The 14,773-nt window shown below is 34.3% G+C and overlaps 1 protein-coding gene across 1 annotated transcript; it reads left to right on the top strand.

The window, feature by feature from the left end:
• The first annotated feature begins 2,475 nt into the window (after nucleotides 1-2,475).
• On the top strand, nucleotides 2,476-14,347 carry LOC120351933 (wolframin-like). Its single transcript, XM_039430854.1, has 9 exons — nucleotides 2,476-2,885; nucleotides 4,128-4,232; nucleotides 4,760-4,879; nucleotides 5,672-5,768; nucleotides 6,869-6,996; nucleotides 8,959-9,199; nucleotides 10,947-11,132; nucleotides 12,735-12,960; nucleotides 14,126-14,347. Exons 1-9 carry the CDS (start codon nucleotides 2,828-2,830, stop codon nucleotides 14,330-14,332), a joined length of 1,368 nt encoding a protein of 455 aa, XP_039286788.1. The 5' UTR covers nucleotides 2,476-2,827; the 3' UTR covers nucleotides 14,333-14,347.
• The last annotated feature ends 426 nt before the right edge of the window (nucleotides 14,348-14,773 follow it).

Raw genomic sequence — 14,773 nt, 5'->3', positions numbered from 1 at the left:
ATAATAATATCAATATAATGTAAATACTTCTAAAGACAAAAGGAGTTCCGATGCAAATCAGGATACATAACTTCTAGTGTGATGATAATTGAAAAATAACATTATCACAACCACCTATAATTATTGGAGGTAGCTGTGGTATCATTATTTTCCCTTATTTATCAACATGAGATTTATCAATTATTATTATAGATCTTTCTATATGTATATTTTATAATTATAATACCTACATCGTAATATAGTGATTGGAAATGAAGGTGCTTAATTTGATGAAATGGAAGATTCATCATTATTATATTTATTTTATTCCATTCCTTAATCAATTTTTTGAGGAGATGAAGGATAGAAAAAATGGAGAGTAATGAGAAGATGATGATGATGATGATGATGATGATGATGATGATGATGGTAAGTAAAATAGAAGAACCATAAGATCAGATAAAAGAAGGAGAAGAAAGAGGATTAGGATGAGGTTAAAGAAGAAGGAGAAGTAGATGATTAGAAGAAGAAAAGGAACAAAGTGATAAGAAGATAATTTGGAATGAGAAGAGAAAGGCGAGGAAGAAGAAGAAGAAGAAGAAGAAGAGAAGAAGAAGAAGGAGAAAGATGATGATGATGATGATAAGAAAAGAAGAAGAGACGAAGAAAGGAAATGAAGAAGAAGAGGAGAGAGAAAAAAAAAAGAACTTTTGATCATCTTCTCATCATCCTCTTGTTCTTCTCCTACTTCTTTCTTCTTTTCTTCTTCTTCTTCTCTTCTTCTTCTTCTCTTCTTCTTCTTCTTCTTCTTCTTCTTCTTCTTCTTCTCTTCTTCTTCTTCTTCTTCTTCTTCTTCTTCTTCTCTTCTTTCTTCTTCTCTTCTTCTTCTTCTTCTTCTTCTTCTCTTCTTCTTCTTCTTCTTCTCTTCTTCTCTTCTTTCTTCTTCTCTTCTTCTCTTCTTCTTATTGATAGTGGGAGGAGAGGAGATGATGATGGGAAGAATAGAAAAATATGATAATGATGAGTAGAGGAGAAAGAATAGAAGAAGGAGGAGGAAGAGGAGTAGGATGGGGATAAAGAAGAAAAATATGGTAATTAGAAGAATGGGAACGAAGTGATAAGAATATGATAAGAAGAAGAAGAAGAAGAAACGATGGAGAAGGTGTAGAAGAAGCAATGGAGGAGAAGGAGTTGAGGAGAATAAAATGAAATGATATAGGAAGAAGAAAAAGAAACGAAGAAAGAGAAGAAGAAGAAGAAGAAGAAGAAGAGGAGGTGAAGAAGGAGTTGAAGAGAAGAAGAAGAGTAGATGGTAAGTAGGAGATAAAGAAGTAAAATAGAAGAAAATCGAAATAAGAAGAAAAAGGAGACGAAGATGAAGGAGAAGAACAAGAGGATAAAGTAGACGTAGGAGATGAAGAAGAGGAGATACAACCCCTTATTTCTTTAAAAACTAAAACTTTAATCAGCCGCCATTTTGGATAGAAGTATAATAGGAAATGTTTATTGATACCATCCTTCTTGCTTTAAAATTACTTTTAAATGACGAACCACACAATGAGTGTTTACATTTAAAATATTCGAGTTACAACATCTAAAGTCACCCCCTTATGAGGGGTTGAAATTCAGTTGTACTGGTACGTCAAAAGGTAAAGTATGACTAACTTACCCTGAAAGTTACAGTATTTATTATCTATAACAGTCTCCAACTTATTGAAGGGTTCCCATACATATGACTCAAGACTCACTCTGCATATTTTTTGCATTTTGTGCTTGAACATACTTACGGGGATTTCTTTAAAATAATTCATCCATTTTCTCTCCTCTCCCATTTCAAATAATAATATTAACCCTCAATAATATTCGAAGTTTTTCTCTAGTCCCTGCAATTTCGTATTATGGAGTGTCAACTTTATTTGAACAAATGGTTGAATTTCAAATAATGGTCTATTTAACCATAGATTACAGAAATAATCTCTCACTATATTTTACTTATTTAAAATATTTCCTTTTTTCATGATTAATAGCAATATTTACTCACTTTATAGATATTTACTCACTTATTTATGATTCAACTAAGGCAAGGATATTTGACGAGGTTGATGAAACGGGTATTAGCATGGCTTACTCTATCTTTTTTTATTAGCCTACTGGGGCCGCGGAATTGGAAATTTCTGAAACTCAAATTATCAATGTTAAATGTCCTATGCTTGAAAACTGTTGCTGGGTGGAACTCCGAATATTTGTCAGACAGCAGAATTGGAAATATCCGGAACTCGAAATATGTTGCTAGGCGGAATTGGGAGTATCTGGAACTCAAATTATTTGTTTGTCAGATGGCGGAATTGAAATATCTGGAACTCAAAATATCCAGATAGTGATCCAGTCTGTCGCAGTAACAGTTAATTTGTTGTCGTCTTACTTTGTCTCATTTGTAAAATGGGAATAGTAATTGTTTTTGTCGTCCCACTCTGACGGCTCCAAATTTACTTTTTTGTTTTTGCCCCTTGCCTGCTAAAAGAAAATGGAAGATGAATGTTTTCGATATGTTGTGACCTGAATTTTGTACAAATTACAGGATTTATTGTTAATTCTCTGAAAATATTCTTAAAAGCTTAATGCTTATGTTGGATCAGCTTTAGTTTTGAACTATCATAATTGACGAATTTTTGCAAATTTATATAATACCATATGATGACATCTAAGTGAGGTTAAAAGTGAAAAACATCAGTATCTTATCAATGCTCTTGTTTGATGAATGCTTTTGCTCATTTTAAATTAAAATGATACCCGTTATTTAATAGAAACAATATTTATTGTGTGCTTAATAGTTGATTTAGATTGAAACATGGCTGCAGTATTCCCAGTTTCAGTGAAATCTAGCAGAAAGCACTGGACCTTATACAGTAAGTGAGAGATAATGTTTTCATTAAGGACTGGAAGTATTAAAAAACAAAGTTATTTTCAAGACTAATTTAATTTAATCTTGACTTCAAATATCATAACCTAGTAATTTGCTGCGTTGCTTGTTAAACTCAGGTGCCGCTTTCTGAACAAACTGCACACTGGAAGAATTATTTTCATTTTATTAAAAAAAAAACATTCTAAAACATCTTATGAGTAGACTAAACCAACATTAATTACGCTATTGGAATTTATGTGTGTTATCAATAATCTTATTTGATTTTTATCAATTACCATACTCTAGTTAATATATTTGCTATTTGTTACAATATAAGCTTAAGAGCCGGCAAAATAGAGAGATATTTAGACTATATTTATATTATGCCTTGACCACACTCTTGCCAAGTCGCTTGCCAAATGGTCAAGACGAGCGGTTTGTGTTTGTCTTGCCATCCACACTGTAGTCTGCAATGTGACTAGAATCTACAGTTTAGAAGATGAACGCCCCAGAAAGATCAGTGGTAAGGAACCACTCGTCTTCGCTACCTAGTCTTGTTTTTTCAAAATTAGAGCGAAGGCAAGTGCTGGCATACGTAGTAGTCATCCACACTCTTGCGCTCGTGGTCATTTTATTTTTTACGCACTCGGTAAAAAAGTCAATATCCGAATAAATTGAAGATAGCCCAAATTGCTTCTTTAAGCAGGCCATTCACTATCCAATTTCTTGTTCAATCATGTTGGACCGGTAGGAAGACTAAGGCCCGGTTGCACAAAAGCCGGTTAAATTTTAACCGTGATTGATTTTACGAGAACCAATCACAGAAGGTCTTTTAGAAAAAACGGCTTCTCGAGTAGTATCTTCCACCACTCTCGCTCCGTTTGCTTGCCAATTTTTCTAGTTTTTTCGTCAAAATAGCATCATGAATAGGTTGCAACCAAATCTTGACTCCAAGTAGGTGGCCCACTTATTGATACTTTACCCCAAAATGAATGGTGGTAAATTGAACTCAAAGATAAAGTGAAATATTTCAATCTTGTATCATATATGATCAAAAACTATTGGTTGTCTAATTCGAATACTATTGTCAACTAAGGTAACCTGGACCCTTTTTACTTAATAAGTTCTTCAAATGAAGTGAAATATAACTTTATTATGATTCATAAACAATATTTAATTTCTTGAAAATGCACTTCTCAGATATAGATTTGCTTAAGCTGTTTCTTAAACTTTTTCTAAATTATAGATGGCATAAAAGGACCTTTGAAGAGTTTCTGCAGTGAAGTAGCTGAGGATGACTGTCCAGACGCGCAAGTTGTACTGGCTAAGGAACTGCTCCATCAGACTACAGGTAACTGTCAAATTAATCAACATAAAAATATATTATCAAAAAACACTTTTTATTGCGTCTGTCTATTTTTAGACAGATGGACATGGGCAGTTCGGTCACACAAGATGTCAATTATCTCTTGATAAACTGAATAATCGAAGAATGTAAATTTTCCAAAACTGTGCAATATTTATGCCAATGGATTATATACATTTGAAAAATATTATAGAATTCAGCTTTAGTTTTTTTCCTTAATGTGATTCAAATAGTTTCTCTTTATTTACAAATGTGTCTGTTATTACTTATTAAAATTTTGTCATAGAACTAATGAAATCTGTGTTTGTAAACATAGATTCAATAAAATCGAACCCTGATATACTGCTTCATTCAATAAATGTACTTTTTGTACGTTTTGCTTGTACGTTAAAGCCTCGCCAAATTCCTTCATAGGATATTAGTACGGAGATTTCATCAAATGAGCCACTAATATGTATCGTTATTATTTGTTCAATTTATCATTATAATGTTGATTGATGTTATGAATTCAGATCAGGATGCAGACGCGGAAGAAAACGCCAGATTAGGAGTTTATTGGCTGATGAAGGCATCTGAACAAGGTCATCAGGAGGCGACCACCATTCTTCGACATTGTCTCGAGACAGGCCAAGGTATGTTTAATTTGAAAAAATTATAAATTTTTGATTGAACATGATTGACTCTAGTGTCTAGGGAATTCATTAATTGTTGGCTAGTGGTTATTGAACCAGCATTTTGGGGGGGGGGAAACCGAACGTGTAGAACAAAGTAGTATGTCAGTTAATGCGTTCATCGTGGTGACTGTGCAGAAATAGGGTTGTCTGTTACTTATTACTAACATTTTGTCATAAAACTTATGAAATCGTTAATTGATTGTAAAGGGCTTGTAAATACAGGTCGCCCAGAAAGTAATCTATCAATTGTAACCTGCCAATCTAGACTAAAGCCCAAGATTTCAGTTGCAATTCAAGTAGTGTGACAACACATTTCAAAGGAACAGTGAAGAGGCTGATGCCGAAAACCAATGCTCTACGGGCTATCCAGGGACCAAAAGCTTAAAAGCCGGTGAGTCTTATAAAAATTAGTTACAAAGGACCCTCAGGTGGAGTCAGGTTCCACAGTACCTAAAAGATCGCCTGCAATTAAAGGTTGAATTCATTTACATGACTCTTTGGCTGACAATTAAGGTTGGGGCCAAGCCATACGAAGCGGTTTTTATATGAGCCGGCAGGACTGGACGCCAACCCAATCAACTAATCGGAAAGCTTCCTGCCCTGCCATGCCGACTCGTCTGAAAAACGCTTCGTGTGGCTTGGTCCTGAATGTCATAGACTACACTTTGTCGATTTCTTTTTAGTATCTATTCATATCTGGAAATGTTTGATTGATTTATGTAACTCTATTCTCTTTTCATTTATTAACAGGTATGAGTGAGCATAATTTTCTGGATGTAAAAGCCTGCCTTGCCATGTCTCGAGAAGAAAAGCTTGCTAGGCGAGCTGCAAAAGAAGTATTCGCTAGGTAAGGATTTCCTTGAATACTCGTCTTTCGAAACAGTAATTTCCTGAAATTTTAATCGACAAACTTGACCTCCACCCGAAGGATGATGGATGAGTGATGTTTGGGCTAGAGAATCCTTCAAAAACATGACTAACAAACTTGAGAAGTTGGAACAAATAAATATTCACGAATGAATAATTGATTAATTATTCATTTATTTATTGCAATTATACCTCCCTAACTACTAGTGGATAAGTGTACAAGTTGACTTTCCAACTCTCCAACTATTTGCTGCAACATTTTCACCAATTCCCTTTTCTTCCCTTTGGCTAGTAAAGTTGGCCGGTCTCCAACTTGTTCCTCAAATTAGTATTTCCAAACTTAGTGATTTTCCACTATTGACAAAATTATTAGCTAGTATTTTGTATGTATCAACTTTTTAACTCTATAACAGTATCCTTGATCCTTGATTTATAGATTATTGTAAGACTGACGGTTGCACTCTACTTTGAGTGCACCAGTGAGCCACATTCGAAGTTCTCAAAGTTTATTGTGACAATCCAAATCAGGTTATTCTATCAATTCATTGCTTAATTTTCGTTTTTCACGATTATAGCCATATTAATTTCATTGATTCTTCAAATTCTCTCACATCTGAATTCAATTTCAAATTAATTCTAGGTAAAATTTACACTGTCTCCACAAATGTTATGGAACTTCTCCATGATGAGGTTAAAAAGTGATTACGCAAATATTGTCAAATCCACAAAAATAAGTTTATTTAAAACCAGACTCGAGTTTCAATAGTTTCCACTGATGATGATGTCAAGTATAACGTTGAAAATCGAGTCTAGTTTTAAATAAACTTATTTTTGTGGATTTGACAATAATTGAATAAAAACACAAATATGTTGTCTTGTAGCGACCTATGTGTCTTGATGTATATTTTATTCAATTATGGAACGGTTCTACAATATTGACAATGACTCAGTCGGATTTGACAATATTTGAGTAATCACTTTTTCACCTCATAATTCTAGGTAGATTGAATCCATGCAATTATTAAGTAGGTAGTATATTTGAATAAAATTATCAATAATGTTGTCTCTTTTCATTATCAGATTATCATCGGGAGAAGATTTCATAAGCAGTGATCAGTTACAAGACCGCATGAAGCACCTCGAAGCGAAACCGTCTACGAGTACAAGCAACGAGACACCTCAACAAGACAGCAAAACCAAAGCTTCCGGTAAGTAATGAACGTTATCCATCTGTCCAGCAACGAAATTCAACCCTAGAAATATTCTAATTCCAATTATATTTTGACATATATCCAACTTTGCGAGTATTTTCAAAAAGTTAACAGTCAAATGACTCTCAAGTTGAAATATCATCTCCTATTTCTGGAAACTCAATGAACTTGTATCAACGAAATTAAATTTCATTGATCAATAAATAAAATAAAACTTTTGCATTAACTTTTTCTCACGAGTTGTGTTATGTGACTCTCGACTAAGAGTATTAAGGTGTCTGCCCACTGCACCGTATCATACTAGGACCGGTAAAGGAACGTGACCGGCACATAACATGCATGCCAATGCCCACTGCTACGTATCGACAACGTTTCATACACGTTGTAAACGGGTATACAACGCGTATGATGACCGTGCATACCACTTCCACTTCTGCTACACATGGCACATACGCGTATACGCTATACTAGTTACAACCGGGTCTACAACGCTCTACATACGCGGCTTTAAACCAGTTGTTGAACGGTACGTAAACGGAACGGAGCGGAACATAGCTAGCAAAATGTTCTCTCCGACAAATTGTACGGTGACCGGTCATGGCACATTCCTATACGGTACGGTTACGGAACGGTCTTGTATTATTGCCAGGCAATAATACACGTGAACTATTCTTTGTTGCATGTGCCGTTCCTATACCGGTCGTAGTATGATACGGTGCAATGGGCAGACACCTTTAACAAAAATTAGATGAAATAAAATCCATGGTATTAAATGTATTAGAATGTACATGAAATAATTTTTTGATCAATGATTCATCAACAAATTAAAATCGCTCAATTTTTATTTTGATTGCTTATTCATCTACTAGCGTGTGTTATTTCTCATCATGCCTTTCCATCGAATGTTAAGTAAACATTTATTAAGAAAATTGCTCAGTGCAAAAACTGACTAGAAAAAATTGGTTAGTATTTGCAGTACATAAGCAGTCTTCTATTTGGTATTTACTTTTTATAATTCAATGAAGCTGTTCATAGAGTTCCTTATTGGCGAAGTAGTAAGGCCGCTCCCCCGGCAAGGGGGAGGTACCGGGTTTGATTCCCGGTCTGGGCGCAGTTTTTGGACAGGTTCATTCTTCAAATTTCAATCTGCTATTTAGTTCTTCGATCAGTATTTGCAGTAGCAGAAGTCCTTAGTTCTATTTATATAGCTTTCCTTGGATATTCGAAATAACTATTTCTCAGTAATTATATAATTAACAACTATTAATCATTCAACTATTCAATTTATAACTCAGAATAGAAACCAATTGTCAGTCTCATTCGTAGATTGATGATTTGATTAATCCAATAATAATTTGATTCGTTTTCGTCAAACTTTCAGTGTTTGATAAATTCAAGTTTGAATTAATGCGTTTGAATGCATTTTAGGACAAGCATTATGTGATGAAGAAAGAAATACTTGTCTCTTCAAGAAACTTCTCGATATAGAGGAAAATGAAGGTGGTAAATGATTTTGTCTGAATTATTTGAAAATAGTCTGTTTTGTAATAATTATTTATTATCCAGAGCACAAAACCCTTAAAAAACTTTTGTGTTTAAAATTGTTATTGCTGGACTTCCAAAATGAATTGAGCTCAGAATTCGCTAATAAGTATTAGAAAAACGTATGTGTGGTCGTAGATGTGTTGTAGTAGACGCATACTGCCATACTGTTACATACTACAATGGTTTGTAAAAATTAAAAATAGTAATACGGTATTAATCATTATCGTGGCAACTTCTGATTGTTGTCACGTCTATTGATGAACTCTTCATTTTACTGAAGGCGAAGTGTAACCCAACTCTATTGCATAATAATTTGCTCTATTCTAATGATATCCAGGATGTGTATCTCATATTGTAGATATTTTCTCTACTATTCAACTCCAGTCAAATAATTCAAAATATTTTGTTTTGCAGTATCAGCAGACTGGAAAGAGAGATGTAATAATGGTGGAGAGAAGCTGACTGAAGACATGCTGGTGTCAGCTGCGAGCACATATTCGCGTGGAGAGCTGCCTCTGGTGCAGCGCAGCCTCTCCTTGGACAGCCAATCAGAACTCAGGCACAACTTCCTCTGCTCAGTCATTCTCCTTCCCTTCTCCGCTATCCATTCTTCCTGTCGCCAAATAATTAACACCATTGGTCGACACAGTTATAGGTAAGTAACTATTAGTCTAGCAATAAATATATATTTAGAATTCAGCAATAGCTAATCAGCCTATACATTGATACATAGGTTACAATATCATTCTCAACTATGAATGATTGGGAAAGGAACAACAGGCTTAAAGCCCAAAACTGTTCCTTTCCCAAATTTAGATAGAAATTGTCTAAAAATAGGTTATGTTTACACTTCACGACTATTGAAGTACCTATGGTACTGGTAATCAGTAGTACTGGTACTGTTAGGTTCAACTCACACTACCTCAACTCAAATCGTACGACTCCAGTCGAGGATACTCCAGTCTACGACTTTCTTGCTCATTGTCACTAATTCAGTTCCATGCTACTCCATTTCTAACCTCACATTATTAAAAATATGAAATCCAATTAGTCATTCTGCGCATGTAACAAATTTTATAATAATTATTATGAATATATTGTGTTATCTAAAAAACATAAACCGTAACCAATGGTCATAAAACATAAACTCATGAAACTGTTCATAAACACTTTCATAAAACATAACCTCACTTTCCTTAAAAATGTACGGTACTATGCTACTCGAGTCGACGCTCGACTCAGTCTCACAGTCGTGAGATCGCGGAGACTAGAGTCCACTGGTCTGAATGTCACCATTTGAAAACACATTCTGCAATGAGTGGCAACTAGAGTCGCAGTCTCTTCTCGACTTGAGTCGCGTAAGTGTGAGTTGAGCCTTACTGGTAATCAGCCTATGGTATTGTTGAATTAGTTTTTGGTCTTGAGTTAAAAATAGGGGTTTTAGCATATGTAATGGTTTCATAGAATTAATTTTTGGTGTATTTCCTTATTATCGATATTGAAATTATCGCTACATCAGAATGGACATCTGTTCAGAACCTAAAATGTTCTGTTTAATAATGTTTTAAAGGTAAAAGGGTAGATTGGGGAGGGTAGGTTTTTTCATTATGAATGGCAATATTTTGTTATTCAAAATACAGTATACAGTTATTATCGTTTAATGGTGCTACATTTTATATTTTCAATATCTTTAATACGTACACCAGATACGGAACTGTTCCCGTTATTTTTGATTTATTGATGTTATTTGATTGTCCTTTATGGAAAGGATATATTTTCCAGGTGATATAACTTGATTTTCCTTTATGGAAAGGATATATTTTCCAGGTGATATAACTTGATTTTCCTTTATGGAAAGGATATATTTTTCAGGTGATATAACTTGATCATTTTTACATTTTTGTTAGTCGGTAATTCTGAAAATATGATCACTCTGCCAGGAAAATGATGATATTTTTGTGGAACTTATCTCCCAGAAATGCTCAAAAATATTTAATCCTTTCATTTTCAAGGATCATTACAAAGGATTGATTACCTTTGATTACAAAGGATTAGTCAAATGTCTCTAGCCTATCTGTTTTGTCTATAGCAACTTATACATTTGTTACCTTTTTTGTGGAAAAATTCCACTGTTGCATAAGATTAGTCTCAACATCTACCAATATTGTGAACGATATATACCAGTAGAACAAAGTGCTAGTAATATCTAACATTAGAACATACTCTACTGTTACACAAGATTAGTCTCAATATCTACCAATTGTGAGTTGTATCTACCTTGAAGTTTTATGATTCATCAATATTAGTATTAGTAATATTCATCAGTATTAGTATTCATAATACTCTGAGCAATACGCTATAAAACTTTGGTGAAAAAAATTGCATTCTCTATTATTTTCCAGACATATCTGGCCGATTGTGATGGCTAATATTCAGGCTGCAATAATGGTTTCTCTCTTCCTATTTTTCGGCCTTGATGGACTGATATCAATGTTACCAACTGCTATTTATTTTGGATCTCTTATTGTTATGGTTGTCACCACTTGCCAAGCACTGTCAAGAAAGCAAGACTTCCATCTGTTTCGAAGGTGAGTCACAAAGTTTTATTCGTTCGATAAGTTCAAGTAATCACATTGAAAATGATCAATCTATGATCCAAGAAAATTGAAAAATCTGAACATTTGTTTGCACCTTTCAAAAAAAATTCACTAGAGATCCCTTGACAACTATGTTTATTGAGTGAATCTGGTCTTTTCCGGTTTTTTATTTTTAAACCATTTATTGAATGCCTGTTTAATTAAGTTTTCTTAGTGGATTATGGATGTGTTAATCCCTACTATACAAGAAGTTCCTGAAATAGACCGACAAACTTCATGAGTGGTTTTTACATCAAAATGAAGAAAAACGTTCCGGTAAACTTAGTTTTCAAAATGCATTATCACCAAGAAAATCATGGCGGAGAATTGCACATTTTTCTCCAAATTTTTAATCTTATTATTTTATGGCGACCTAAAGTGAGTGCAAAAATAATTACCTAATTAATTCTTACGTGAAATTAATTGGGAAATCAAATAAAACCAGTTAGAAGATGATAAATTTTAATTTTTTTGGATAATAGGAAAAATATGCAAAAAACGTCATTTTGGAATTTAAAAGGGATATTTATTATTATTTTATTATTATTAAAAGGGATATTATTTATCGCTATTTTATTTTATTCATTCATTGTACAAAGCACTATAATCATAATATAGAAGTTATGACATTGGAGGAAAAACTAGGCTGAGCCTGTACTATTTCTCTCCAAAAATTTTGATAGAATGTTTATGTTGTCCAAAGGTTAAGTTTATGAAATCACACACTGCTTCGTCACTTGATTTTCGGTTCAGGAATAATGATTTGAAAATTTTGAATTTCCAATTAAAAGAAGTTGTAGATGATATTATTCTGAATAAAAAAGTTCAGTTAGGTATTTTTTTTGTCTAAAATGAACTTAAACCTCACAAGTCTGGTATTTTATTGGTCAAAGCACTGGTTTTCAAATGTGCTATTTTTGTCTGTTCCGTCTCATTTGGATCCTGATTTTCAACTATGAAAACTGTGGAACTATTTTCAACTCCAATAAAGATTAACTATGTAATTTTTAGTAATTGTGAAATTTTCACTAAATTGCACCTGTTGATAATGGAAGTGAGTGAGCGAGTTACGGAGGTAGTGGTGCAGCATATGTGTGGGATTGAGACAAAAGTATGACCATTGAGAAACAATAGCATAAGTAGATATCCCATGGTATAGGGCGTTTATGTCGCAACTTTTACTGCTATCTCACGCTGATAGTCCACGTAGTTCTTTCCTGTGAAGCTTTATGACGCTGGTAGTCTCTCATATTGTGCCGTTCATACACTCTTACCCGATCAAAACAGTAAAAATCGACAATAATCGACAGTAATCGTCTTGAGATAGCAGTAAAAGTTGCGACATAAACGCCCTATACCATGGGATATCTACTTATGCTATTGTTTCTCTATGGTATGACTCAGCTGTTGAACTTTCTTAATCATTCAGGTACTTAGTACCGGTTGCACAAAAGCCGGTTAAATTCCAATCCTGATTAATTCCAGTATAACCAATCAGAGAAGACATCTTTTTGTAATGGTCTACTCGTTATAGATAATCGCATGTGTCGACAGGTGGTCGAATTTGTTCATAGCCTACTCGAACGGAGAGCTGAACGCGGGTGACGCGGAATACCAGTACTGTCGCAATAACACACAGCCGTTCATCATATTCTTCGTGGCGCTGATCGTGCATCTGCTGATGACGCCCTCCTTCGTCGCGCCCCACCTCTCCTCCCCTCAGTCCGAGATCACAGTTGTCGCCTTCATTTTCACTTTCCTCACTCTCTACAATTTCACCGTAAGTTTTTTATCTATCAATCAATTTTTATTCAATTCAACACAATATACATCAAAGAAATCAAAATACAAAAATAAATTTCTAAAAATAAAGATGCCATTCAATAGCCTAGAACTGATCAACATAGATGATTCTCATAATACATGTTAATGCCGCTCCCACACTCTCGCCAAGTGCGTACAGATGCCGACGAGCGTGAGAGTGTGGATGTCTTCTATGCCAGCGCTTGCCTTTGCTTGCCTTCGCTCCGATTTTTGTCGAGACAAGTGAGCGAAGGCCAGCCAAGCGAAGACGAGTGGCCAGCCGAGCATCCACAAATAAATCCCATCCAGGCACTCGTCACATTGCAGTGTGGATGGCAAGACCAACGTGGCCAAGCTGGTAACTTGGCAAGCGACTTGGCGAGAGTGTGGACTAGGCATTATACATTAATATCTTTATTTCTTTTACTTCCTGAAGTGAACGAATAATTTCTTCTTGTTTCGTACTCATAGTACAAACAAAACGAACGGAAGCAACCGATATATTATTATTGTTGTTCAACCAAGACATTACATGAGAAAAATTCCACTTCAATTGGTCACTCTGAGGTTCAGCGGACCCGAACTATGTAGAAAATAGTACATAATTCTATTGATGGATAATGAATAACCTTCAGTACTGGCGAATATGTACTGTGATATCAAGTAATTGTGAATTGATTAGAAATTCTTCATCATTTTAAGCATTATGAAGTTACAATAATCTGGAAAAATTATCACAAATACCAATCAAAGTCTGTTGTTAATTAAACTCTCCAATCAAAGAATCAAAAAATATTTTGCCTTAATATATTGAATTTAATATTGTACGCAATATTTTTAGTTTCTCAATAGTTTGGCCTTTTTTAATTCAATCCAATTATAAGTTTCTTATATTCAATCTTTATTTGTTTGTTTTGGATTGTAAATTAAATTGTAACTCGAAAGTGTGAAAGTGAAATAATAACCTAGCTACATTTGGAGCTAGTAAAATTTCTGTAAAATGTTCTGTTTGTAAATGGACTGTTGTAAGAATTAGAATTGGAATCGTTCTGTGCTTCAGCCTGTGGTAATTTCCTAGAAGTTGTGTAATTCTGAATGATAGAACAAAATAAATGAATGAATTTCAAATGTAATATTCGCAGATCTCACCCTCGCGACAAGGCGGAAAGTCTTCGCCGGATGTACTAGCTCTGCTGTCGTTCGGAGTACACGTACTGGCCAAGTACCCTTACGAGACGGACACTGTTGTCAGTCGAGGCTGGAGGTTCATTGATGTGCAAGTCCCAACCTTTGCATCTTATATTGTTGGTCAGTACATCTCAATATACAGATTATTTTTTCAAAGCTAAGAACGAATCTTAGGCTAGTATTACGTTTAGGCCTGGTTTCTAGGACACTTATTTATTTATTCAATGATACACAAAACACAATTCATTAAAATGGTTGCGGAAGGACCAACAGGCACAGCCCAAAACTGTTCCTTTCCCGAATTTTGATTCATACACTAGTCCAAAAAGTAGATTATGTTTCATTCACTTTCAAATTTGAGTCCAATTTTCAGTGAAAACACTTAAAACAAGAAATTTTTAATGTAGATTGTTTAAAAATCAAACTGAATAACGAAATTACACTCACTAATCACTTGAAACTGTAAAGTAATGAGATACGGTACTTTAAAACATTTTGATCCAAAAAATTAGAAACATACTTATTTGTTAGGAAAACAGCTGTTTTTTTTAAATCTAATATATCATTAAATCTATAGGGTCAATGGTTCATTAGATTAATAA

This window comes from Nilaparvata lugens, chromosome 1 (genome assembly GCF_014356525.2).
Source record: "Nilaparvata lugens isolate BPH chromosome 1, ASM1435652v1, whole genome shotgun sequence".
Taxonomy (NCBI): domain Eukaryota; kingdom Metazoa; phylum Arthropoda; class Insecta; order Hemiptera; family Delphacidae; genus Nilaparvata; species Nilaparvata lugens.
Note: the sequence above shows the minus strand (reverse complement) of the source record. Positions and strands in the feature narration are given on the sequence as shown.

Bases quoted from the DNA above. Each gene is read 5' to 3' on its own strand.
- LOC120351933 (XM_039430854.1), top strand. From the start codon at position 2,828: ATGGCTGCAGTATTCCCAGTTTCAGTGAAATCTAGCAGAAAGCACTGG. The intron at 5,769-6,868 runs GTAAGGATTTCC...TTTCATTATCAG, and splicing joins GCAAAAGAAGTATTCGCTAG to ATTATCATCGGGAGAAGATT. The intron at 9,200-10,946 runs GTAAGTAACTAT...ATTATTTTCCAG, and splicing joins ATTGGTCGACACAGTTATAG to ACATATCTGGCCGATTGTGA.